Source organism: Ovis canadensis, chromosome 1, assembly GCF_042477335.2.
Source record: "Ovis canadensis isolate MfBH-ARS-UI-01 breed Bighorn chromosome 1, ARS-UI_OviCan_v2, whole genome shotgun sequence".
NCBI lineage: Eukaryota > Metazoa > Chordata > Mammalia > Artiodactyla > Bovidae > Ovis > Ovis canadensis.
This window is the reverse complement of record NC_091245.1, coordinates 1444604-1471253: the sequence shown is the minus strand read 5'-3', so window position 1 is coordinate 1471253 and position 26650 is coordinate 1444604. Positions and strand designations below refer to the sequence as shown.

Genomic DNA, 26650 nt, shown 5'->3' with positions numbered 1-26650 from the left:
ACCACCCAGGTTTTGTGAATCTAGGCTCAAAACTGCACCAAGGCTAACTCATGGTTCCAAATCCAAATCGCCAAGGTTTTTCCTTCCTGTCTTGGTCCCTCCAGGCTGCTGGAGCAGAAATACCCCAGCCCCGGGCTTATAAACAAACATTTCCCACAGCTCTAGAGGCTGGAAGCCCAAGATCAAGGTGCCAGCCCTTTCAGTGGCTGGTGAGGATGAGCACCGCTGTCTGAATCATGGATGACACCTTCTGGCTGTCCGCTCAAACGGCAGAAGGGAGGGAGAGCTCGTAGAGCCCCTTTCCTTAAGGCACAAACACCCTTCGTAGAGGTGGAGCTGAAAAGCCCCACCTCCAGATACCATCACGTGGGGGATTAGGTTTCAACATGTGAATTGAGGGGGACATTGCCCCTTCTACAGGGTGTGTGCGTATGTGTGTGCGTGCCTGTGTGGTGCTGGTTCACCATCCACTGCACCTCCTTACAGCGCCTGCAGGCAGGGGGGTGTGTGTGTGTGTGCGTGTCTGTGTGTGCTGGTTCACCATCCACTGCACCTCCTTACAGCGCCTGCAGGCAGGGGTGTGTGTGTGTGTGTGCGTGTCTGTGTGTGCTGGTTCACCATCCACTGCACCTCCTTACAGCGCCTGCAGGCAGGGATGTGTGTGTGTGTGTGCGTGTCTGTGTGTGCTGGTTCACCATCCACTGCACCTCCTTACAGCGCCTGCAGGCAGGGGTGTGTGTGTGTGTGTGTGTGTGTGTGTGTGTGCACACTGGTTCCCTGTCCACTGTACCTGCTTACAGCCCCTGCAGGCAGGTGTGTGTGTGTGTGCACGTGTGCAGGTCTGCCTGTCTCTAGCACACTTTGCTTGGGGTGCAACTTGGGGGGTCATTCCTATAGGTGAGTGGACTCCCCCTTGAGTGGACTCAGGCTTTCCCCTCTGTCCTCAGAGCCCCTGTTGTCAAACAAGTTCAAGTTGCTATTTGGCAAGTCACTCTCGAGTCAGGAACTTTACCCATCCCTGGCCTGCGTGTCCCTTACCACACGGCCACCCAGCCTTGCTTCCAGAAGCTGTGAAGTCTGGCGTGTCCTGTATTTCAGTCCTCGTCGGGCAGGCGGGGCTGGGTGTCCACCTCTGTGTCACCAGGGCGCTCGATGACCACAGTGGGTGGGGGGCACTCCAGGAGACGGTGCACCGTAGGGGGCATCTGGGCTCATGGGGGGACCTCAGTGGGGGTCGGGGAGGGGGCTCAGCAAAGGCCTCATGAAGGGGCGGGTGGGGGTGCGGGTCTGGAGCCAGAAGCAATGCTGAAAAGCACTGGGGCTCCACCAGGTGGAGGGGCTGTGGGAGCCCGCAGAGCCCGGCCTCTGAGCTCAGCGTTAGGGACCCGGCCCGGCGCGGGGCTGGGGAGGCGGCACGGAGCCCAGGACTCTGAGTCTGGGCTTCGGCGCAGTTCCCTGCAAGGCTGGCCTCACTGACCACACGGGGCTACATCAGCTCTCGCCCACACCCGACCCCCTACCCCCACACCCAGCCCCACTGCCCACACGCCAGCTGAGTGCTGCCCTTGCCCCCAGGGGGACCAGGCAGAGGAGTCCTGGTTCCGGAGCTGGGGGTGCTCATCCCTACAGCCTCTGGGAGGGGAGCCAAGCACTGTCCCAGGTAGGGGGCAGTCTGATTGTTGGGGAGGAGAAGGGGCCACAGAGGCTGCTGACGAGGTCTGCTCCCCACCCCCGGTGCCGAAGGAGCAGTGTGGGTGTGAATGGGGTCGCGGGCCCCCCACCCCTCAGCCTGTCCTCCGTCTCTTGCCTGCAGGCCGGGCGCGCCCGCTCGGGGCAGCCCCAGGACGCCCTCCTGCAGAGGCAGGTCATCGCGCTCCGGGGACACCTGGCTGAGCTGCGTGCAGCCACTGAGAAGTGCGTGCCCACCCACTGGCCAAAGGGGGACAGAGGGCACCCTGGGGGAAGTGGCTGAGTGCACAGGGCGGGTCAGGTGGGGGGCCTGGCAGCATGAGCGGGCAGGCCGGTTAGGGAGCCGCTGTCAGCAGCAGCGGGCGGACTTGCATGGAGCTTGGTCCTGGCCAGGCACCTCACCCCGTCTGTCCTGGGCCCTTGAGGCTCAGAAGGTCCAAGTCCCGCTCCAGGCAGACAGCTCGTCCTGTGCGTCTTGGCCCAGCCCTGGCCCAGCCCTGCCCGGCTGTGATGCCACCTGTGGGTCCTCCACTGAGGTGGGCAGACCGCTGTCCTGAGACCAGACCCCGCCTGTCCCAGCCGGCGTGGAGCCCGCAGGCTGAGCCCACAGACACTCCTGCGGCTCAGCCGGGTGTGCCCTGGTCTCGCAGGGGCCTCGCTGACCTGCGGGCGGATGTGGCTAGGATGGCCCGGCGCCTGCACACGGCCTGCCTGAACCTCGGCTCCAACCTGCGGCTGACGGCCGGCAGCGCGGCAGCTGCCCTGGAGCAGCAGCTGCGGGACAAGGTGCGGGAGATGCTGCAGCTGCAGGGCCGCTGGGCTGCGGAGAAGGTGGCGCTCCAGGCCAGGTGTGTGGGCGCCCAGGGCTCTGGGTCTAGGGAGGCCCAAGCGTGGCCCGGGGTCAGAGAAGAAGCTGGCTCCTGGGAAGGAAAGACAATAAACCGTCAGAGGCACTCGAGTCACAGGGAGGGGCAGGGCACGACCAGGGCGGGTGGGGCCGAGGAAGCCTCGCCACAGGGATGGCAAGCTCGGTCCGGGTCACGGTGGGAGCTCGATGCTGAACTCAGGGTCTACACGGATCCCCGAGACCGTGGGAGCCGCTGAAGTTTCTAGAGCAGGAGAGGGGCGTCTGACCGCAGTGCGGATCAGAGGTGGCCGACAGCACCACGGAGGAGGCAGGCAGAGCCGGGCTCCCAGGCGCCCAGTGCCCTGGGCTCTGATCTCCGCTCGGACGGCCCTGCCCCACCCCGCTGTCCCCAGACTCGCAGAGCAGACACTGCTGGTGGAGAAGCTCACCGAGCAAAACGCGAGCAAGGAGAGAGCCATCTCTTCCCTGAGAATGGACGTGCAGAGACTGGTGCGCGGCTGGGAGAGGGCGGCTGGTGGGGGGACCTGGGCCTCGCTGAGCAGCCTCTCCCACCCCCCATCGCCCCAGGAGTCCCAGCACGGCAGCAGAGGCCCGACCGCCCCGGGAGACTCGGGGGCGGAGGTGGAGACCCCGCGGCTCCTCTTGGACAGCATCACATAGGTGCAGGCCCAGCTGGGTCCTTCCCACACGGCAGCCGACCAGCCGCAGGGCCTCCGCGGTTCAGGCTGGCCTTGGAGATGGTCTGGCAGGACCCGTGTGACCTCAGCCCTTAGCTCCATCCTCTCTGCTCCCTGAAGGCGGCCCAGGCAGACGCGGGGAGTGAGGAGCTGGCAAGGAGCAGTGGTGCTGAAGGCGAGGAGGTGCAAGGCCAACGGAGGAGCCCCCTGCACACTGGGTCCCTCCTGAGGGCTGAGTCCCCGGCCACCCTGGACTCAGCACTGTGGGCTGTGCGGGCGGCCATTCAGAAGTGGCGGCAGCGGGAGCAGGTAGGCACAAAGCCTGCTAGACTGAGAAGGGCCACTGCGGGCCTGCCCGTGGCCCCCAGGAGGCTGACCCCAGGAGGCTGAGCCCCAGGAGGCTGACCCCAGGAGGCTGACCCCCAGGCGTCTGGTCCTGCAGTGGGGCTCTGGTGGGAACTACGTCCTTTCTCTGGGAGTAGGGGCCCCGGCTGGCTTCTGTGTTCAGAGGCCTGGCCAGGACGCAGGGGTTCACAGCACCCCCACTCCCGGGCAGGAGCTATGCCAGCAGCTGGAGTCATCCGAGGCGAGGGCCACAGGGCTCCAGGAGCAGCTGTCTGAGAGCCAGCGGGAGCTGCAGGCTTCGAGAAGCCTCCTGCAGGAGGAGCGCCAGGACCTCCTGGGCAAGCTGGAGGCACAGAGCCGGGAGGCGCAGTGGAGCCGCGTGACCAGCGAGCTCCTGGGGAGGTGAGGCTGGTGGGCAGGGCCACCTCCTCCACGAGGCCCTCCAGGAGAAGCTCCTGGGGAGGTGAGGCAGGTGGGCAGGGCTACCTCCTCCACGAGGCCCTCCGGGAGAAGCTCCTGGGGAGGTGAGGCAGGTGGGCAGAGCCACCTCCTCCACGAGGCCCTCCGGGAGAAGCTCCTGGGGAGGTGAGGCTGGTGGGCAGGGCCACCTCCTCCACGAGGCCCTCTGGGAGAAGCTTCTGGGGAGGAGAGGGGAGGCGAGCGGGCAGGGCGCAAGCCCCTGGGGAGGTGAGGCTGACGGGCAGGGCCACCACCTCCATGAGGCCCTCTAGGAGAAGTTCCTGGGGAGGTGAGGCTGGCAGGGGGCAGGGCCACCTCCTCCACGAGGCCCTCCAGGAGCAAAAGTGAAAATGTCCAGTTGGAGGCTGCCTCCCTCCCCTCTCCACCCCAAAGCCCTGCCTGAACTGAGCACCCCTCTTCCTGCCCTGGGCCCGTCTTGGCTGTGCCCAGGACTCACCTTCCCAAAGCCCAGGCTGAGCACGAGCCCTGCCCCTCGGCCCGCCTCCCAGATGCCCTTCCTGGGACCAGGCTGTGTTCTGCCCTGCTGCCCCATTTCCATTGCCGAGAGTCCTCCAGGGGTCTGAGCCATCCGTCACAGGTGGCCCACGGACTCCCAGTTCCCTGCCAGCCCTCCTGGCACGTCCCATGGGTCTGGCGTCTCCTGGTGCACTTGGCCAAGAGGCTGTCTAGATGCTGCTGTGCACGTCTGACTGCCCCAGGGCAGGTGGTGGTGAGGGGCGAGAAGAGAACCTCTGGCATCTGTAGCCCTGGGCTTCCCAGACCCACATGTTGCCTGAGCCGGAGTGTGGGGTGGGAGCATGCTGGCAGCCCAGGAAGGCTTCCTGCAGGAGGCAGCCATGAGGGGCGGACCAACAGCCTCCCGTGCTTCCCCTCACTCACCCGGGGGTCAGGCCCGCAGGTCCCTCGGGGCTACCCTTTCTCTGGAGGGCCCCACAGTGCACTCAGTGCTGGGGCAGGGGGTCCAAGGGAAGATTAGACCCAGTCCTGCTCATGCACAGGCCGTGAGCAGAGACGGGAGCGCGCAGGTTCGGCCTGGCAGGAATGGGGGAGCCCGCGAGGTCTCGGGAGGGCCTTCCAGTAGGGGCGATAGGGTGTGGGGCAGGCAGGCAGGCAGGGCCACCTCAGCCTGCTGAGGAGCAGCAGTCGCTGGGGCAGGGGCCACGGGGGGCTGTTCGCCGGGACACCGCCTTCCCACAAGTGGCTAGACCGCAGCGTCCTGGGGTGTGGGGGGCACAGGCCCAGTGGCCCCTCAACACGGGGATGAGAGGCTGAGTCAGGAGGCATTTGGTAAGTGGGGCCTCAGGACTTGGTGCTTCGGGGCCTGGCCGGGTGGGGAACAGCTGAGATCCAGTCCTGGCTGGCAGGTGACCTGAAGAGGGGACCTTGGGGTCGGGTGGGGGTCAGCGGTAAGCTCAGCTCTGACGAGGGTGTGGGTCTCCAGGGTAGGCTGTCAGGGTGGGTGAGCAGCACCTGGAGATGTGGGGGCCCCTGGCAGGCCGGGGTTCCCTCCTTCCCACGGGGTCTCACCAGACTGGCTGGGCTTAGCACACGGGGGCAGAGGCCTGAGCTTAGGGACGCCCCGGGGTCAGGCCATCTGGGGTTTTACAGGCTCCTGCAAGGCCCACACCCAGGAGCCTGGACAGACCAGCTGGGGGTGGTCTGCACGTGTCCCTGAGTCTGGCCCCAAGCGGCCTCTGCGGCCCCCTTTCCCTGATCACCCCCACGAATGTGCCCAGGACCCCCAGCCTCGGCCTCACCTCCTTCCAGAGAGAAGGCGGCTCTCGAGGAGGTGGTTGAGGAGCTAAGGGGGGAGGCAACCATGTCCCATGCCGAGAAGCGGAGCGTGGAGGCCAGGAACGCAGAGCTGCAGAGGAGCCTCCAGCAGTGTGCGGGGCAGAAGGAGGCGCTGGAGCGGCAGGGCGAGCGCGGCCGGAGGGCGCTGGAGAGCAGGTGGGCCTCCCGTGGGCGCCACGGCCCCCGGGCCCCGCATTCCCCCACCCCTGGGACCAGCCTCATCAGGGGGCGCTAGTGAGACCACAGGCCCCTCTCACGCTGACCACCTCCCACCGCCACTCACAAACCCACCCCAAGTCCAGCCAGTGCCAGACCTCCCACCCCTGGCAAACCCACCCCAATCCCTGGGCCCCGCCGGGGTGGGCCCCAGCGTGGCTGCCCTCTCCTGGCCCAGGCTGTCACCCAGGCCCGGGCAGCGACCCCGGGCCTGCAGGGGACCTGTGCTCCTCCAGGGCCCCAGGCCTTGGGGGCAGCTGCAGGCGGTCACCCTGACTGTGGGCCCCATGAGGTGGCCCGGCTCTCGTCCTGAGGTGGCCTCATGCCCTCTGCCCTCTGTTTCCCGGTCTCAGTCAAGGGCGCCTGGAGCAGCTGGAGGGCACGGTCTCGGGGCTCAAGACAGAGCTGGTGTCAGCCCAGGAGGCGCTGGACTCAGCGCGGCTGCAGAGGGACATCCTGGAGAGCGAGAGGGAGGGTCTGCACGGTGCCCTGGCCCGGGTGCGCCCCCGGCCGCCTTGCCCCGCCCCTCTCCTCGCCGGCCTGGGCTCACAGGCCATCCCCTGGCCCCAGCCTCAGTGGTGTCCCCCTGCCGCCCCGCCTCCCCCCGTCCTCCCCGGCCCCAGCCTCAGGGTGGCCTCCTTGGTCCCCAACCAGTGTGCCTCAGCCCGTCCCCGAGTGCTGGCCATAGCTGCTCTTGGGGGCCCCTCCCTCGGCTGCAGCCTTGGATCCAGGGGCCACCATCTACCCCTGAGGCCTCACCGCTGCGGGACCACTTCCAGGCCCCCCCTGAGCTCCAGCTTGCACGCCTCCGTGATGCGCAGCTCACTTCCCACCCCGCCGCGGCTCCCCTAGATCTAGAAGCCATCCCAGCTTCCCTGCTGGGTAACCTCTGCCCTCCCCGCCCTAGGCTGAGTCCAGCAAAGCTGACCTGGAACTGCTCGTGAGCCGGCTCAAGGCAGAGGGGGTGGAGCAGAGGGACTCCCTGGCCAAGATGGCTGCTGTGACGGAGGCACTGGCTCAGGACAAATGCTCCCTGAACCACCTGGTCCTGCAGGTGAGACCAGGGCCCAGGGGGATGGACCTCCCCCGGGTCCCGCTTCCCCAGAGCAGCCGTAAGCCCTGGCCCAACCCCGGCCCCCCGGGCTCAGGGCTCCCCTTTCGCCCATCCTCCTCCCCACCGTCTCCACTCCTGGACTTCAGGGCGAGGGTGCGTGGGGCTTGGGTCTGCACACGGACCACCCCCGTCCCTCCCCGCACCCCCCCCCCCACGGCAGCTGGAGCAGGAGCGGGACGAGCTGCGGGCGCAGCAGCAGACGCTGGTGCAGGGGCAGGCGGGCACCCGGGAGCAGCTGGCGCAGGCCGAGCGGCAGGTGGAGCTCCTGCGGGCCGAGAGGAGGGGCCTGCAGCGGGCCTGCGGGCGGCTGGAGGAGCGGCTGGAGCGGCTGGAGGGTCAGGCAGCCCGACTCCGGCGAGAACGGGCCCAGCTGCAGGAGCAGGTGGGCCACATGAGGGGGTCATGGGGCTCCCAGTCCCCAACCCCATCCAGCAGGGTTGCCCCTGCCTCTGGGGTGGACGGGCACACACGGATTTAGAAGCCGCACTGGCTCTTGGACATCAGCGCCGGTGCTTTCTAACCTCAGGCTGCCCGACTTGGCTGATTCGAAGCCGGCTTCCCGGTGTGGGAGGTAGGGGATGGGGCAGCAGCACCCAAAAAGACGTCAATGTCGGGCCTGTCCCCAGCACCCAGGGGCCGGGTCCCCCCTGGTCAGAGGGTCAAAGGCCTCGGGCCCAGCGACACTCACACGCTCGAAGGAAAGGCTCCCCTGCCCCTCCGTCGTTTTGTCTGTCTCCTTCCTGGGCCACATCCACACAACAGAGCTGCCCAGTCACACGCTCACAGCCGCATCTGTGCATCCATTCCCAAATCTGCCGGCGTGGATCTTCCGTAGCGGTGGTCACACTCCGTAGCACAAGACACCGCGGCACGTTTGCTTTCTCCCGACTCCAGCCTTGGAGGTGCACGTGGAGACCCGTCCCTGCAGAGTCCTGGGCCCCCGGTGGCACTCAGACTTCATGGCCAGTCACCTTCGGGACTCGGGCTAGCCTCTTCCTGTTTCTCAGACCCTGTCCTGTCCTTTTCCTGTGTGGCTGCCACATCGTCACCTTCAGTGAAGCCAGTGCGCAGCTCAGGTGAGCCTGGTGTGGCCCCTACCTGGTCAGGATGCAGGGCATCTGCACCAGCCCAGCAAGCTCCCCGGTGGCGTGGCCACCCAGGCGTCCTCTGCCCTGGCCTCGCCACCGTGGACTGGCTTCCCCAGCCCTAGATGCTTTGCGTATGGAGTTGTGGGCTGCAGACACTGGAGCCCGGCTTCTCACCCTCAGCGTGGCATCTGTGAGGGTCGTCTCTGTCGTTAGGCATGTCAGCAGCTCCTGGTTTTGACAGCATGGTAACTTTCCGTCGTGTGGCTAAATTACATCTTTTACCCATTTACCCACTGCTGGATTTTTAGGTTTCCAGTAGACAAGGCGGACGAGACTGCTACAGGCATGCGTGTACAAATCTATACGGATATTCTCGTTTCTCTTGAGTAAATACCTAAGAGCGAACTGTGGAGTCACTGGGTAGATGTTCTTGAGCATTAGAAGAACCTGCCAGGCAGTTTTCCCAAGTGGCTGTATCGTTTCTCTTGCCGGCAGTGTGGGCGGCGGCCAGCTGCTGCTCAGCCTCGTCAGCGTTCGGCACCGTCCGTCTTGCTGCTCTCTGTGTGTGGAGGTGCACGCCTTTGTGGCTTTATTGGCCGTTTTCTGGTGATAAAAGGCGTGAAGCACATTTTTTTCATCTGCTTATTAAATGTTTGTGAACCTCATCTCGTCAAGTGTCTGTTCAGGTCTACCGTCTGTTTTATTGGGTTTCCCATTTTGGTTACGGGTTTCTGGTTCGCGCATCTTGAGTACGAACACTTTGTCAGACAGATGTCCTCACGTTTGTGTGACGTGTGTATACATTTTGTTGCCAACAGTTTTGATGGACAGGAAAGTTTACCGTTGGCAATATTCAGTTTACCAAATTTTTTAAGAATTTATGGTTAGTGTTTTCTAGGTGTTGTCTGAGAAACGTTTGCCCAGCCCAAGGACAAGAGTATCCCGATGTGTTTTCCTCCAGTTCTTAGGTCTGTGATCCCCTTAAAGCTGCTTTTTCTGTACAGCAGAGGTTCTCACAGTGTCTTCCTCAGGCCAGCAGCCTCAGTCATCACTTGAGAACTTGCTTAACATGCAGATTCGCAGCTGCCCTCCCAAAACCTACTGAATCTGAAACTCTGTGGATGGGGCCAAAAATCTGGATTTCAATCATCCCTCCCAGTGATTCTGATGTACATGAAGGTGTGGAAACTGTGGGTGTGTGGTATGAAATAGGAACTGAGGTCCAATTATTGTTTACATTAATATCCAGTTGTTTCCACAGCAATTTTTAAGACTTTCCTTTCCTTCTTGGATGATCTTGGCAACTTGTTGAAAATAAATTGATCGTGTGTGTGGGGGGTGTGTGTGTGTGCATGCTTGTGTGTGTATGTGTGTGCAGTGTGTGCGGCGTGTATGTGTGTGCAGTGTGTGTGTGCATGCGTGTCTGTGTATGTGCAGTGTGTGTGGGGTGTTTGTGTGTGTGCATGCGTGTGTGCGTCTATGTGTGTGCGTGTGTGCATGTCTGTGTATGTGCAGTGTGTGCGGCATGTGTGTGTGGTGTGTGCATGTGTGTGCATGCTTGTGTATGTGTGTGTGGTGTGTGTGTGCATGCTTGTGTGTGTGTGTGGTGTGTGTGTGCATGCTTGTGTGTGTGTGTGCGTGTATGTGTGTGGTGTGTGCGTGTGTGTGCATGCTTGTGTATGTGTGTGTGTGGTGTGTGTGTGCATGCTTGTGTGTGGGGGTGTGTGTGTGTGCATGCTTGTGTATGTGTGTGTGTGTGGTGTGTGTGTGTGTGGTGTGTGTGTGTGCATGCTTGTGTGTGTGCGGTGTGTGTGCATGCTTGTGTGTGTGTGTGTGGTGTGTGTGTGCATGCTTGTGTGTGGGGGTGTGTGTGTGTGCATGCTTGTGTATGTGTGTGTGTGTGGTGTGTGTGTGTGCATGCTTGTGTGTGTGGGTGTGTGTGTGTGTGTGCATGCTTGTGTGTGTGTGTGTGTGGTGTGTGTCTGTGCTTGCTTGTGTGTGGGGGGGGCTGTGTGTGTGCATGCTTGTGTATGTGTGTGTGGTGTGTGTGTGTGCATGCTTGTGTATGTGTGTGTGTGTGTGGTGTGTGTGTGCATGCTTGTGTGGGGGGGGGTGTGTATGTGTGTGTGCATGCTTGTGTGTGTGTGTGGTGTGTGTCTGTGCATGCTTGTGTGTGGGGGGTGTGTGTGTGTGCATGCTTGTGTATATGTGTGTGTGGTGTGTGTGTGTGCATGCTTGTGTATGTGTGTGTGGTGTGTGTGTGTGCATGCTTGTGTGTGTGCGTGTGTGTGTGCGGCGTGTGTGTGTCTGTGTGTGTGCGGTGTGTGTGTGCATGCGTGTCTGTGTATGTGCAGTGTGTGGGGGGTGTTTGTGTGTGTGTGCGGTGTGTGCGTGTGTGTCTATGTATGTATGTGTGTGTGGTGTGTGCGTGTGTGCGTGTCTGTGTATGTGCACTGTGTGCGGCATGTGTTTGTGTGTGTGTGCGGGGTGTGTGTGTGCATGCTTGTGTGTGCGGTGTGTGCGGCGCGTGTGTGTGCGGTGTGTGTGTGCATGCGTGTGTGCGTGTATGTGTGTGCGTGTGTGCGGTGTGTGCGTGTCTGTGTATGTGCAGTGTGTGCGGCGTGTGTGCATGTGTGTGCACGATTGTGTATGTGTGTGGCGTGTGTGTGCATGCATGTGTGTATGTGTGTGCGTGTGTGCGGTGTGTGCATATGTGCGTGTCTGTGTATGTGCAGTGTGCGGCGTGTGTGTGGTGTGTGTGTGTGTGTGCATGCTTGTGTATGTGTGGTGTGTGCGTGTGTGTGTGCATGCTTGTGTGTGTGTGTGTGGTGTGTGTGTGCATGCTTGTGTATGTGTGTGGTGTATGTGTGTGTGCATGCGTGTGTGCGTGTATGTGTGTGCGTGTGTGCGGTGTGTGCATGTGTGCATGTCTGTGTATGTGCAGTGTGTGCGGTGTGTGTGTGGTGTGTGTGTGTGCATGCTTGTGTGTGTGTGTGTGTGGTGTGTGTGTGTGCGTGCTTGTGTATGTGTGTGTGTGGTGTGTGTGTGTGCATGCTTGTGTGTGTGTGGTGTGTGTGTGTGCATGCTTGTGTGTGTGTGTGGTGTGTGTGTGTGTGCATGCTTGTGTATGTGTGTGTGTGGTGTGTGTGTGTGCACGCTTGTGTGTGTGTGTGGTGTGTGTGTGTGGTGTGTGTGTGTGCATGCTTGTGTATGTGTGTGTGGTGTGTGTGTGTGCATGCTTGTGTATGTGTGTGTGTGGTGTGTTGTGTGCATGCTTGTGTATGTGTGTGTGTGGTGTGTGTGTGCATGCTTGTGTATGTGTGTGTGTGTGCATGTCTGTGTATGTGCAGTGTGCAGCATGTGTGTGTGGTGTGTGTGTGCATGCATGTGTGTGTATGTGTGTGTGGTGTGTGTGTGTGCATGCTTGTGTATGTGTGTGTGGTGTGTGTGTGTGCATGCTTGTGTATGTGTGTGTGTGCGGTGTGTGGTGTGTGCATGCTTGTGTGTGTGTGTGTGTGTGGTGTGTGTGTGTGTGCATGCTTGTGTATGTGTGTGTGGCGTGTGTGTGTGTGGTGTGTGCGGTGTGTGCGTGTCTGTGTATGTGCGTGTGTGCGTGTGTGCGTGTGTGCGTGTATGTGCCCTGATCACACTGCTGATCTGTGCAGGCTGATCGATTTGTTTCTGCTTTCACCAAGCCTGCTACAGCGCCCTGCATCACCGCAGCTTTCTAATATCTCGTAATGAAGCAATGTTGAGTTTGCCCATCTAATCCTTCTTTTCAAGATCGTTTGGTTATTTACATTTTAGAATCAGATTCGTCCATTTGACTGGGATTTTGTTGACTTTATGACCAGTTTGAGAAGAACGGGCACCTGAGCTGGGCCCAGCTGTCTGTCCGCGAGCGTGGTACATCTCTCCACTTTTCTCTTTACTTAATTCCTCTCGGTTGCGTTTTGCAGTGTTCAGTGCAGAGGCCTCACGCATCTTTGATTAAATTAATTCCTGGATTTGATATTATGCCTTGCTGTTACAATTTCATTTTTCTATGTCCATTACTAGCATATAGAAATATAATGTCACATATTAACTTTTGATCATGCAACCCTGAGAGAGAGACTGATCAGCACCGGGATTTCACGTGAACATTATCACGTTGTCTGTGGATAACAGCGGATTTACTTCCTTTCTGATCTCAGTGACTTTCGTCTCTTCTCTTAATTCACTGACTAAAGACCTACAGAACAAAGTTGAGAAAAAGCAGTGAGACTGGCCATCTTTCTGTTAATAGCAAACCCACCTGTGGGGAGAGAATTTCACCATTAAGTATGATGCAATATATAGGTTTTTCATGGATGCCTCTTATCAGATTGAGGAAGTTTTCTTTTATTCCTGGCATGCTGAGATTTTTTTTAAACTATGAATGGGTTTTGAATTCCATTAAATGTGTTCCCTGAGTCAGTTAAGATGATCATGTTGTTCTTATTCTGTTAAGCATGCAGTTCTATTGCGAAACTCTACGTTTTGCCATCCATCTTCTTGAACATGTTAATCACAGCTATGTTAAGGTCCGTGTTTGATAACGTCAATATCTGGACAGCCAGATGGGCAGGGAGGCATATGTGTCTATTTCATGTGACGTGCGGCTTTTGGCCATGTGATTATACCTCTGACATGCCTGGTTGTGTTGAATAAAAGCCACGTATTAAATATAAAAAACTGTCGGAATAATTTGAGGATCTCGATGACGCTGCTCTTCTAGAGAAGACTCACTTTTGGTTCTGGCAGGCAGTGGGGGTAGATCACTGTCGTTCATGACTGAGATGATTCAAGCCCGATCTTCATGTTCTGGAAAGTTAGAAGAGTGAGCGTGTTAGTGGCTCGGCCTTGTCTGACTCTTTGCAACCCCATGGATTGCAGCCCGCCAGGCCCCTCTGTCCATGGAACTCTCCAGGCAAGGGTACTGGAGTGGGTGGTCATTCCCTTCTCCAGGGGACTTTCCCAGCCTGGGGATGGAACCCGGGCCTCCTGCATTGCAGGCAGATTCTTTACCGTCTGAGCCACCAGGAAAGCCGGGTTTGGGGGGGTGTCTATTCGGCTTCACCTCCGCTACGAGGATGAAGCCCTCCTGTGATTACAACTGGAAACTTGGACGCTTATCAGGACCCTCTGCCCTGAGGTCTGTCAGCTCGAGTTCTTACGCTCCTAAAGACAGGACTGCTGGACGCTCTCCCTGGCTTCTCAGCTCCTCAGCCCAGACTTAAGTCAGCACATGCTCCAAGGAGAGAGGAGATGCCGAGTGGGGGCCTCACTCCCCTGCCTCGCTTCCCTCTGGGATCTCGGCTCCTTCGGTCTCGGCTGCCCGGGCGGCTCTCTGAGCCCTACTCGGACTCCTGTGATGGGCTCTGTCTGGTCTCTGCGATGTCCTTGGGGGCGGTGCTCGTCTGCAGCAGTCGGACCTTCTGTCACCTTCTTCGCATTTCTGTGGAGTGTCTCCCAGCCCCGGAAACGGGTGGCCCAACAGAGGTCGCTGCTTAGATTGACAGCTGGGTCCCACCTGGCGGTGCTCAGGCCAGTCGTTTCTCCATCACGGTTTCAGGACTGGAGGCCCCTCTGCTGTGAAAACGCACACGCACGGGGGGTCCCCTACGCCTCCCCTCTTTCTGCTGTTGCTATTCTGAAGGAAACACTTTTTCCGAAGTCCTTCTTTTCCCTCTAGAGGCCCCTCGTAACCCTCCCACTCTCTCTGCTGGACTTTCCCCTCCTCCTCCTCTAGGTCACATGCAAGAAACAGGCCCTGGAGAAGCAGCTGGCCCAAAGCCTGCAGGACCAGGAGGCCCAGATGGCCGCTCTCCAGAGGGCCCTGCAGGAGAAGGAGGCTTTGTCTGAAGAGCGAGCCCAGCTGCTGGCCAAGCAGGAGGCCCTGGAGAAGCAAGGTCAGCTCATGGCCGAGGAGGCAGCCGATCTCAGGTACCTGGGGACCTACCAGCAAGTGTTCATGTGGCCTTGACCTCCAGGAGCCCACGTAATGAGGATGGGCGGTCTCTCAGTGACTGTGGGGCAGGGCAAGTGTGTGTACAAGGGAGAGAGACTATAAGTGAGGGGCGAACGCAGTGCCTGAGGGCTCAAGGAGCCCTGGAAGGGGTATATGTGCCTAGGACAGCCTTCCCGAGAGAGGGGGCCACACTGGCCAGGTGGCAGGCCACAGAAACCCACCTCAGACCAGCAGGAAGATGGGGAAAGTCTTGCTCACCGACCTGAGCAGCACCAGGTATTCATGGCTTCAGGCAAGGCTGGATCCAGGCGCTCCCATGGTGCCCTCAACTCCCCGCCTCTCCGCTGTCATTCTTGGGAAGGCTCAAGGTGAAAGCGGGCAAGATGGCCAGCAGACACAGCACACCCCTCTCCCCATGAGTCCTGAGAGCTGCTGCCTGCAGCTGTCTTGAACCATTTGATGCCCTTGAGTTGGTCCTGAGAGCCACAGGGCTCAGATGGGCAGTCTGGGGCCCTGTGCTTATTCCTGGAGCCCGGGTGGTGGCAGCTCGAGGGAGCCACGAGGCTGGGGGGAGTGAAGTGGTGGGAAACCCTGAAACCGCCCGGGCCACTTCCAGGACACTCATAGGCAAGAAGCGGTGCCCTGCAGACTGCTGCCTGGTGAACTGAGCTGGCCTGTGACCTCTGGCGACATCCACAGGCTCATGGCTTTCTGCACCTTGTGCCCGTCTAAGGAACATCCAAGTATTTTTGTAGAAAGAGTTCCTCCCAGAATTCCAGAACTAGAGGTTATAAGGAAACTTAGGGCCCGTGGTCCTCGAACTTCGCCATGGAAGAAAGAGGGAAGTCTCCCCTCCCAATGCAACTGTGGGCACAGACTGCAGCAGGAAGCCTGGCAAGGTCTCTGTGGGTGGGCTGCAGCAGAGGGTCCCAGGCTCTGCCCCTGCCCCCTCCCAGGCCCCACTGGCACTCAGGGCAGGGGTAGGGGGCCTCTTTCCTCCCGCCATCATTTACAGCTCACAGGCCCTGGTCAGAGGATCTTCCCGTGACTCACCCGTGACCACTGGGCCCAGGGTCTCTGCAGGTGGTGGTCCTGCAGACCCCAGATAGAGTCACATGCCCACTAAACAGCGTTTCCTAGGGACCAGTCTGAGCCTCTGCTGACAAAGTGCTCAGGACGTGACTTGCTTCTCCTAATGAGTGAGGACCCTGGGTTTTGAGGTCATCCAGCCCCCAGTCCCAGGCCCCGACAAGGCTGCAGCGCCAGGGACCCCACTTAGTTCTCAGGCTTCAGTGAGATGCACTGTGTCCTCACCCGCACCCCCACACCGTTGCTGGTGGTGCCAGCTGCCTTCCAGGAGGTGAGATGAGGGAGAGACTGGACTGGTTCTCAGAGTCTCTCCCTCTGGGTGACCATTCGGTGTCTGACCCACACAGGCCACAACCCCAGAGGGGACCAGGCACCTGGGAGAAAGTGGGTGTGAGGCGGACAGCCCTCCAGGCAGAGGGTGCAGGCACACGGACGTGGGGAGTGGAGACCGCGTGGGAGCTTAGAGGGTGGGGGCCGGGGGGCGGTGTCAGAGGAGCGAGGCTCCTGGGCTCTGCAGACGCCAGGGCGCCCTGGGAGGTGCTGACACGCCCCACCCCGACGCTGGAGCAGCCCTGTGCGGGGCCTGAGGGCGGCTTTGGGGACCGGGTGGGCAGACTAGGCCAGGCCGTCTGGGGCCTGCAGGTCTCCCCGACCCGCCGGCCTGCTTGGGGCTGGACGTGGGCTGTCTTCGCGCGGCGTCTGTGCTGAGTGTTTGTGGTGTGTCCCTGCTGTTTGGTCAGTGGGTTTTTTCACCGTGCATCAGGGCAGGACACGGCACATAACCATTAATACAAACACGTGCTCACTGTCTGGCTGGTGCCTGATGGACTCGCTGCCGGAGAGGCGGGTCCTGCCATCACCCTCCCCAGAAGCAGGAGCTGCTGAGTCGCCATTCTCATCCCAGGCATTTTCTGACTGGCCGTGTGTGTGCCCAGACGCAGAGGCAGCTTCACACCGGGGACGGTGCTGCACGTGTTCTGCGCTAGAGGCTGCTTCTCAGAGCGGGCAGTTTCCTCGCCGTCGTTAGCAGCAGACAAGACGCACTGGGGTTTCTGAAATGTTCCCGCATTGACGCTGAGTCTGATTCAGGCCCTGTGTGAGGCTTCGGGCAGAGTCCTGGACTGCGCCATCGGTTCACATGTATTTCTAAAGCGCTGACCCTAGAACTCGAATTGGTAGTCCAAAGAAAGATGTACACAGTTTATGCTTTAAAATTTCCTAGTCCCCCTCTGCCAAAGTGGCCCTTGCACCCCTGCCAACAAGCCATATGATCGCTATTTCCAGCTTTGCTAATGTGATGCATGACGGATGAAACAGCACAGGTGAAATCTGAACGCCCTTGAGGACTAGTGAGTTTCATATGTTTGTTCACCGTCTTGTTTTCTTTGTGAATAACAGGCATTATTCTCATTTTCCTGTAGGATAAGCCACTTTCTGTCATTGATTGGTAGGAGCTCTTTGTATACGATGGATATTAACTTCAGTATATTTAGTGCAAACATCGTCTCCGAGTCTGTCCCCCATCTTTTGACTTGATTTGTGAAATCTTTTCTGCACAAAACTCTGCCTCCCTCTCTTTAAATGTATTCAGAACTGTTGGCCTCCTTATTTTTGTCTTCTGATTTTTGTGCCTTGCTTAAGATTATAAAATATCCTTCTCTACTTTTGTCTATGGTTTTTACAGTTCAGAGTTAGAGTTGCTTAGCTGTTACCTGTTTCGGTTTTGTATTTAACTTGTTAGCCCACCTGTTTTCTGTGTGGGCGCCAATCTGTTCTTAGAGATTTAAAATGAATGAGCTGTCCTCTGCTTGCCTTCGGATGGATAGCCCAGCCTTGGAGGACACCATCGTAGCAAATGGGCTCTGTGCTGCCCCTCGTCCAGCAGGGTCCTCTGCCGGTGTGGGTGACTCGCCTGTGGCGTGATGACTCTCCGCAGGGCCGAGAGGGACGCCCTGGAGAGCAGCCTCTTTGAGGCCCAACAGCTGGCGTCACAGCTGCAGGCGCAGCAGGAGCAGCTGGAGGGAGAGGCCCGGAGTGCACGGCTGGCCCAGCAGGCCCTGCAAGGTGCTGCTCCGATGGGCTCCCTCTGCCCCCCCTTCCCTGAGCTTGTCCCCTGGTGGGCGGCTCCCAGTCACTGCTCCCCAATGAGGCCTGAACATGGCAGGGAGCTCACGTCTGAAGTCAGCCAAGAGCTCCTGCCACTGCCGTCTGCGACTGGTGCCTGGTGCCGGCCCAAGGCTCAGGATGGGCTCTGTCAGAGGTCCACGTGGCAGCCCCTGCCCAACTCCATGCCCCTGCCTCTGCTCAGCCCACCCAGCCGTGCAGGCTGCCATCAAGACATGTGCCTACTGAGTGGTTGGGGGGCTCTGTCACACCAGCTTGCAGCCTCCCCAGAGCCAGGGGCCCACGGGCGTCAGGGTGTTGGGGGCCAGGCCTCCCCGCGAGTCTGGATGGGCCTGTCTCTCGGCAGTGGAGCTGGAGCAGCTGCAGAGCGTCTGGGAGGCCCAGGAGACAAGGCTCCGGCGGCAGGCGGCTCAGCAGGAGCGGGACGTGCAGCTGGCCCTGGAGAGCCAAGCGCTGGCCCACCGCGAGGACCTCGCCCGGCTCCAGAGGGAGAAGGTCCGCCTTCCCGGGACCCCCGCCCCAGCTGCCCAGTCACTGCCCAGGGGTCTGCTGTGTCCAGAGGGGCGGCGGGCCAGGAGACCAGCGGGCGGCAGGCAGGCCAAGGACCGCTCACAGCGCGCCTGAATGCTCTGTCCCTCATAGAGGAGACGCCCCCGGGCGTCAGCTGGCCTGCCGCGGTCTGAGGCCCATATTCGCAGGGAGCTCCGTGCCCTCTGAGCCGTCCGCTGGTCCCAGCGGGCAGGCCCCGCGTGGCACATCCTCACACACCCTGCTGCCAGGGTGCCTGGTGCTCCCTGAGCTCAAGAATGCTCCCAGAGCTCCACAACTCTGAGCTGTGACTGGGCCGTGGGGTGGCGGATGTGGGGGCCCAGAGCCCTCCACAGCTCCTGTCACTGCGGGAGACAGGGCCTGCGGCCGGCTGGCCAGGACGGTCCCCGGGCAGCTGTCCCGCCCCGGCGCCCACGATCCTGCTCTCACTCAGGAGCGCGGAGGCCTGCTGCTCGCGCGAGCTCTGACCCGTGCGTCTTCACACCTGTCCCTCCTTCGGCCCAGGAGACCCTGAGTCTGTCTCTGATGGAGGAAAAGGAAGCGGCAGCTCGTCGGCTGAAGCAGGAGAAGGAGCTGGTGGCAAAGAACGCAAGCAGGACGGAGGCGCTGAAGGAGCAAGTGCAGAGCCTGAGGCGCGAGCGAGACGAGGGTCGCCTGCAGCTGCAGCTCGAGAAGCAGCAGGTGACGGGGGCCGCGAGGCGGGGCCCTGGGCACTCGCTGGGCCTGCTCGGACCCTGGAAGTGGGCTGTGTGAGTCGCTGCACTCGCGGCCTGGTGCTCCCACCACAGTCCTCCACCCTCCCACATCACCCTCCATTCAGTCCCTGCATCCATCTCCCCACCCACCCACCCGTCTGTCCATCCGTCTACCTGTCCAGCCATCCATCTGTGTATCCACCCACCTGTCTATCCAGACATTCACCCATCCGCCCATCAGTCCCCCTGCCCACTGACAAATACACACAGACCGCTCTACACACACATCTATACACACACACACATCTATACACACACACACATCTATACACACACACAGCTATACGCACACACATCTATACACACACACAGCTATACACACACACAGCTATACACACACAGCTATACACACACACACATCTATACACACACACAGCTATACACACACACACATCTATACACACACACAGCTATACACACCCACACAGCTATACACACCCACACATCTATACACACATACAGAGCTATACTCACACAACATCTATACAAACACACACATCTATATACACACATACAGCTATACACACACATACCTATACACACACACACACCTATACACACACATACAGCTATACACACACATACAGCTATACACACACACAGCTATACACACATATATCTATACACACACATATACCTATACACACACACACCTATACACACACATAGAGCTACACGCACACATCTATACACACACACATAGCTATACACACACAGCTATACACACACACAGCTATACACACACACAGCTATACACACACACATCTTTACACACACACATAGCTACACACACACACAGCTATACACACCCACACATCTATACACACACACACATCTATATACACATACACAGCTATACACACACACATCTATACACACGTACACATCTATGCACACACACACAGCTATACACACACATACATCTATACACACACAGCTATACACACACACACATCACACACACAGAGCTATACACACACAGCTATACACACCCACACATCTATACACACACACAGAGCTATACTCACACAACATCTATACAAACACACACATCTATATACACATATACAGCTATACACACACATACCTATACACACACACACACCTATACACACACATACAGCTATACACACACACAGCTATACACACACACACCTATACACACACATATACCTATACACACACACACAGACCTATACACACACACACAGCTATACATACACATATACCTATAGACATTATGATAGGTCAGTTTCCATTCCAATCCCAAGGAAGGACACTGCCAAGGAATGTTCAAACTACCTCACAATTGCACTCATTTCACATTGTCTCAAGGTAATGCTCAAAATCCTTCAAGCCAGGCTTTAATAGTACGTGAACCAAGAACTTGCAGGTGTACAAGCTGGATTTAGAAAAGGTAGAGGAAACAGAGATCAAATTTCAAACATTCGTTGGATCTTAGAAAAAAGCAACAGAATTCCAGAAAAACATCTACTTCTGCTCCATTGACTTTGCTAAAGCCTTTGACTGTGGGTCACAACCACTGCGGAAAATTCTTCAAAAGATGGGAATACCAGACCACCTTACCTGCCTCCTGAGAAACCTGTATGCAGGTCAAGAAGCAACAGTTCAAACCGGACATGGAACAACAGCCTGGGTCAAAATTGAGAAAGGGGTACGTCAAGGCTGTATATTGTCACCCTGCTTATTTAATGTATATGCAGAGTACGTCATGAGAAATGGATGAAGCACAAGCTGGAATCAAGATTGCCAGGAGAAATATCAATAACCTCAGATATGCAGATGACACCACCCTTATGGCAGAAAGCGAAGAGGAACTAAAGAGCCTCTTGATACAGGTGAAAGAGGAGCATGAAGAAGCTGGCTTAAAGCTCAATATTCAAAAGACGAAGATCATAGCATCCGGTCCCATCACTTCATGGCAAATAGATGGAGAAAAACTGGAAACAGTGTCAGATTTTATTTTCTTGGGCTCCAAAGTCACTGCAGATGTGACTGCAGCCATGAAATTAAAAGACACTTCCTTCTTGGAAGAAGTTATGACAAACGTAGACAGCATATTAAAAAGCAGAGACATCACTCTGGCAACAAAAGTCCATCCAGTCAAAGCTATGTTTTTTCCAGCGGTCAAGCTCGGGTGTGAGAGTTGGGCCATAAGGAAGGCTGAGTGCCAAATAACTGGTGCTTCTGAACTGTGGTTCTGGAGAAGACTCTTGAGAATCCCTTGGACTACAAGGGGATCCAACCAGTCCATCTTAAAGGAAATCAACCCTGAATATTCACTGGAAGGATTGATGCTGAAGCTGAAGCTCCAGTACTTTGGCCACCTGATGCGAAGAGCCAACTCATTGGAAAAGACCCTGATGCTGGGAAAGGTTGAAGGCAGGGGCAGAAGAGGGCAACAGAGGATGAGATGGCTGGATGGCATTACTGACTGATGGACATGAGTTGAGCAAAGTCCAGGAGACAGTGAACGACAGGGAAGCCTGGCGGGCTACGGTTCATGGGGCCGCAAGGAGTCGGACACGACTCAGTGACTGAACAACAGTGACATTTGCACACTTGTGCACAGACTGTTGCTGTTCCCATCCACTTGTCCCTCACCCATCTATCCACGTGAATGCTCATCCTTTACTCACACAGCCAGCCGCCTACCCACACGTCTGGCCGTCTGTTAACATGCCCCATTGTCCGCCCACACACTTGACCATGCATCTATCCATCAGTTTGCTTAAATGCCCATCCAGCTATCCACACACATGACCGTCTGGACTATCCATCCGCCCATTCAGCCACCCAGGCACTCACTCAGTTGACCACTCATCCATCAGCCACTTGCAGACCCTTCCCTCTGTCCACACACCCAGCTGCCCATCCACATCCGCTGCCCATCGTGCATATGGTTAGCCTTCAATCTGTCTGATCAGCCAGCCAGTCATCCGTCAGTGTGTTCATCCAACCAGCCCCTAAACAGACACTGGGCATGTGAAAGCTACCCGCTGAGACCAGGCTCTTCCAGTATTCTGTGCCAGCCTGAAGCACGCACTGCTGAGTGGGTGGAATAGACAAGTAAACGCCTACACGTGGCTCATCGCACCGACTCTCAGATGCTGGTAGAGACTACGGACTGCAATGGAAGAACTCCGGTGGCAGGAAGACCCGAGGTTCGCTGCCAGGCTCTCCTGCATCGCTGGCTGCATCCTCACAACACTGAGAGGGACGCCTGTTTCAGGGCTCCCTCGACTGGTGGGAAGCAGACTCGCAGACGGTGAATAACTTGCCTGGACTGGCTCCATGCACCTGCTGGGCACCAAGGCCCGTGTCCTCCGGTGTTCCGCTCTCCTGCATCCAGGGAGGGAGGAAGCAAGCATTTGCAGGGTGGCGGCATTTCAAGGGTGGGGGGCAAGGAGGACCTGGAGGCATCCTACGAACATCCAGGGAGGGTGTGAGACTCTGGGCAAACCCCTCAGCTTCTGCTGCCCCCGAGTGGCCCACAGAAATCTGGGAAGCACGACTCTCGCAGTTACGTTTTGCTGTAAAGGACGTAGGTCAGGACGAGTCTGGTGCAGAGACCCAGGGAAGGGCCATCTCTCCGCAGTCAGAGCAGGTCACCTGCTGGCAAATCAGGATGTTTAAACCCACAAGTTCAGGGTTCTGATGGGGTTGCCTTGCGTGGGTGTGGTCAGCCTCCTCCCTGAACTGGGCAGGAGCCTCTCCATGGCTCCCCGATCACAAGCTCAGGTGCGGTCTCAGGGTGGGTCCAAAATGGACACCCCTCGCTGGAGACACTCAAGGGTTTTCAGGCTCCCCCAGCTGTGCACCAGCCAGCAGGTGGGCACCGACACCGCTGTGCCCACTTCTGCGGCACAGCCAGCACCCCTGGCCCTTCTCTTCACGGGATCACCAACAAGATGGGTCCTTCCACACTGAGCTCAGAGCCACGTGGTCTTTTTTTTTTATACCAAAAGCACTTGGTATTGGGATGTAGCCGATTATGAGTGTTGTAGTTCCAGTGAATGGCACAGGGACCCAGTCATACACACACATGCATCCGTTCTCCCCCAGCCCCCCTCCCACCAGACGGACCTTTTCCACAGCTGATGACACCCCGGGGGGCACAGGGACCCCTCCCTTCCTTCTGCTGACCTCCCTTTGGTGGGAGTTCTGCGGCTCTTATCAGTAGTGCTAGAAATAATCACTGGAGACCCCGAGAGCAGGGCATCCCACCCACGCTCATACACACACGCCTCAGGCTGCCCTCCTGTGCCGTCCTGAAGCGCACACTGTTGAGTGACCGGAAGGTAAGTAAAGGCCTACATGTGGGTCACCACACTGTGACAGGACTCTCAGGGGTCCCGATGGGTCTGGCGTGTGGGGAAGCATGTCTGTGACTGACTGTGGGTCAAGCCGAGCCCCCCCAGCCTGGCGACAGAGCAGGGCCCTTCCACCCTGGGGCCAATGTGTGTGACGCGGCACCCCCGGGGGGCCCTTGCACACCCCTCACCCTCAGCGACGCAGAGCGTCTGGGGAGGTGAAGACCTGCCCGTAGTTCCTGCTCTGTGCTTGGGGTGGGTGGGGGGCTCCAGGGAGGAGGTGGTCCATGAAGCCCCCTGACCTACGCTGGGGAAGAGCAGGTACTGGGCAGGTGCCGGTGGAGGGGGGGCACCCTGGGCGAGAACGAGGGGGACGCAGGCGGGACCCGCCCCTCGGGACTCAGCTGCCTCCGAGGGGCTCCCTGCTCCTAGAGCCCATTGTCCTGGTGTTGGGACCATAGCTCTCAGCACCCCGCTGAGCCCCCCGTCAGAGCCCCCAGCCTGCTCAGGAGCGCCCCACCCCTGTCACGCAGGCCCTGCTTCTACGAGACGCGGAGCTGAGCCGGCTGCGGGGGGAGCTGCAGCTGGTACGGCGGGAGGCCCAGGGCCAGCAGGAGCAAGCTGAGGTGAGCCCCTCCAGGCCAGAGCTGAACGCCTGGCCTGGCCACCCACATGGCCCAGCAGGTGCAGCAGACCCCAGAGGCACCCGCTCCCTGCCTGGTCCCGGGGGGTTCTCCCCTCCACCCCACCCCCGCCACCTGAACCTGTTTCCCCCAGATGACTCAGGCTCCCTGCTCGGGGGGACAGTGTCTCCATGGCACAAAAAGGCGATGGAGCGGGATGGGGTGGGGAGCACAGGGTGGACCCGGGGGGAGGATGGGCAGGCCCCACGCCCTTGCAGAAGCCGCAGAGGGGAGGGCCTGACACCAGCAAGAGGGGGGACAGAGCCCAGGTCTGTGCCGCCAGCCCCCCTGGCATGCTGAGGCACGGCTGCCAGAGGCTCAGAGGCCTCGGCTGACTCTCTGGAGAGTCCCCTCCCAGAGGAGAAGCACAGCTGGGGAGGCCACGTTGGACCTGAGGCAGAGACTGCCCAGAAAAGACCCAGCAGAGAATTCCAAGCAGGGCGGGAGGGGGCATCCAAGGGGCCAGGAGACACCAGCAGGCAGCCGCACGCCTGGGCCAGCAGACGGAGGCCCACAGGGCATGGAGGCCACTGCGGGCATCCAGCTGGCCACCCGGGGCCCCAGGTCCTCCTCAGGAGTCCACATCTGGGGGTGGGGCAGGCAACAGCAACCAAGACTCCGGGGAGTGGGGTGGGCCCCTGGGCCCTATGCCCCCAGCCCGCGGGCCCATTTATGGAGTGTGGGTGCTGCAGACACCAGGGCTGCTCTGGATGAGGGGTCAGAGCAGGGTGGCAGGACCCAGGGAAGGACTCGGGGCAGCTGGTGTGGTCAGGCAGATCCATGGGGGGCTGGCGGGGAGCAGAAAGGAGGGGCGGGGATGATGGCTCAGGGCGGGGGTGGTGGACGGAACCCCTGCAGGGGTCAAGGCTGGTCACGCTCCCCTCAAGGCACTCACTTGGTGCAGCCGGGCCAGCACCCTGTCCCGGCTGCCTCCTGCCTCTGTCCTCCCGGCCTGGCCACCTGCCTTCCCCACTGGTGCCCAGTGTGTCCCCAGCCCCAGGGGCGCAGGGTTAGATGCTCCTCTGTTGGTAAACGACTCAGCGAATCCGGAAATGAGTGAGTGGATGGACCGTGGGCTGCAGGGTCAAGCCCAGAGCTAACCCTACGAGCAGGGCTGTGCTCCGGGCCTGCCCACAAGAGGCCAAGCGGACATGCCTCCCGAGGGCTGGCAGCCCGGAAGACAGAACCTGGGGAGGCCATGCAGTTTTTGCCAACCCACCAGACAATGGGGGGAGGGGCACTGAGCGGGGGGGGGGGGGCACTGGATGGGGGAGGGGCACTGGGAGGGGGCACTGGATGGGGGAGGGGCAATGGGCGGGGGCACTGGGGGGGCACTGGGCAGGGAGTGGCACTTGGAGGGGGAGGGGCACTGTATGGGGGAGGGGTATTGGGTGGGGGAGGGGTGCTGGGCAGGGGAGGGGCGCTAGGCTGGGAGGTGTGCGTGCTGGGTGGAGGGGAGAGGGGCACTGGGCTGGGAGGAGGAGTGTTGCAATCAAGAGTTGGCTGCCAGGGTGTTTCTTCACCCCCTGCTGCCTGACGTGGGATCCGGATCCCCGGGTCACTGAGCAGAGCAGCTCCTGGCACCCGGGAAAGTCTTGCCTAAGAGCGTCTCTCCCGGGAGCCCCCGCCCTGCTCGGTCCCACCCCCAAGGCCAGATGGCCCTTCCGTGGGCACAGCTGGGAGGGCTGTAGAAGCCCCCTGGGGTTGGGGGCTTGTTTCCCCGACCTCTGCCCAGCTGCTCCTTCAGCCCACCCTGTGGTCAGGGGGCCAGGAAAGACCCCCAAGACCCAGGAGCTGAAGCCCCGGCTGGCAGGGTCCCCCGGGAGCCTTCCCTCGAGCTGACCGGGTTGGGGGCGCCTGCCAACCCAACTCTTCTGGGAGCTCATAAAAGGTTGTTTCGCCACCTCGGCCTGGAAATTAAAATCCACCCAGGGGAAGGGTGGGAGGAAGAGGCAGCCAGGGGGCACCAGTTGCTGGTGACCTGTGAGCAGGTCCCGCTCGTGGAGAGGCTCCCGGCCACGCCCTGCGGCCCAGCACTGCAGGGGCCACCCTCCCCACCGGGCAACACCGAGTGCTCACTGCAGCCTCCCTGGGGCCACCCTGGGGGCACAGCCAGCCCTGACCGTCCAAGGTGCACTGCTCACGGCAGAGGGGCGACCAGGGTGCAGGGGGCACCGGCAGGGCTCCTTCCCCGAGAGCGGGGGCACGGCCTGGGGGAGCGCCCCCCGCCAGAGCGGCCTGCGGACCCTGGGGTCCTAGGGGTCACCCCCCGAGCCCCAGTGGTGGCGGCAGCAGGGCCCCAGACGGGGGAGGCTGGGCTGGGCCTGGGCTCAGGGCGAGCAGGCGGCGTCCCATGCATGACAGTAGGGGCTTCAAGCAGCAGGGCGCTCTTGCTCAGCAGAGGGAGCACATCGGGCTGGGACCCCGTGAGAGCAGAGTCAGGCCAAGCCGGGCCCTTCCCAAAGGGTGTCCGAGCTCGGGGCCTGGCCATGGGGTCTGAACCAGGACAACCCTGCTTAAGGGCTGCAGGCAGAGCCCCCAACCCTTCCCAGGCGTGTCGCGGTGCTTACGCACTGAGAGCCGGGTAGACACTGGGCGTCCCCCATGCCACGGCCTGCATGGAAGTTCGGAGCGGTCAGCTCTTCCGTGGGATCCACATGGGGCCTCTGCCCACCCCCTGTGCCCCCACACCCTTCACCACTGTGACCCCTCAGGACCCAGCACTGGGTCAGCCAGAGCGGCAAGCCTGCCTCACGGCAAGCCTACCTCGCGGCACCTGAGTGAGCCGTCCAGCTGGCCCAGGACGGGGTGTGGGAGCCCGAGCGGACTGCCCGCTGCCCCCACCTGGGGCGG

General features: G+C 59.8%; 1 protein-coding gene across 6 annotated transcripts in view; it reads left to right on the top strand.

Moving 5' to 3' along the window:
• CROCC2 (ciliary rootlet coiled-coil, rootletin family member 2) overlaps positions 1-26650 on the top strand; it is a 71684-nt gene that overhangs the window by 18579 nt on the left and 26455 nt on the right. For 5 of the 6 annotated variants that reach the window (XM_069583486.1, XM_069583479.1, XM_069583490.1 and 2 more), the window contains exons 6-19: positions 1814-1914; positions 2340-2537; positions 2950-3046; positions 3355-3543; positions 3791-3981; positions 5827-6009; positions 6423-6567; positions 6977-7123; positions 7344-7565; positions 14045-14238; positions 17289-17416; positions 17823-17971; positions 18530-18706; positions 23648-23740. In XM_069583486.1, coding sequence (XP_069439587.1) covers positions 1814-1914; positions 2340-2537; positions 2950-3046; positions 3355-3543; positions 3791-3981; positions 5827-6009; positions 6423-6567; positions 6977-7123; positions 7344-7565; positions 14045-14238; positions 17289-17416; positions 17823-17971; positions 18530-18706; positions 23648-23740 — 2214 coding nt within the window. The remainder of the gene's footprint in view (positions 1-1813; positions 1915-2339; positions 2538-2949; positions 3047-3354; positions 3544-3790; positions 3982-5826; positions 6010-6422; positions 6568-6976; positions 7124-7343; positions 7566-14044; positions 14239-17288; positions 17417-17822; positions 17972-18529; positions 18707-23647; positions 23741-26650) is intronic. The other variant, XM_069583497.1, reaches the window with a different exon arrangement.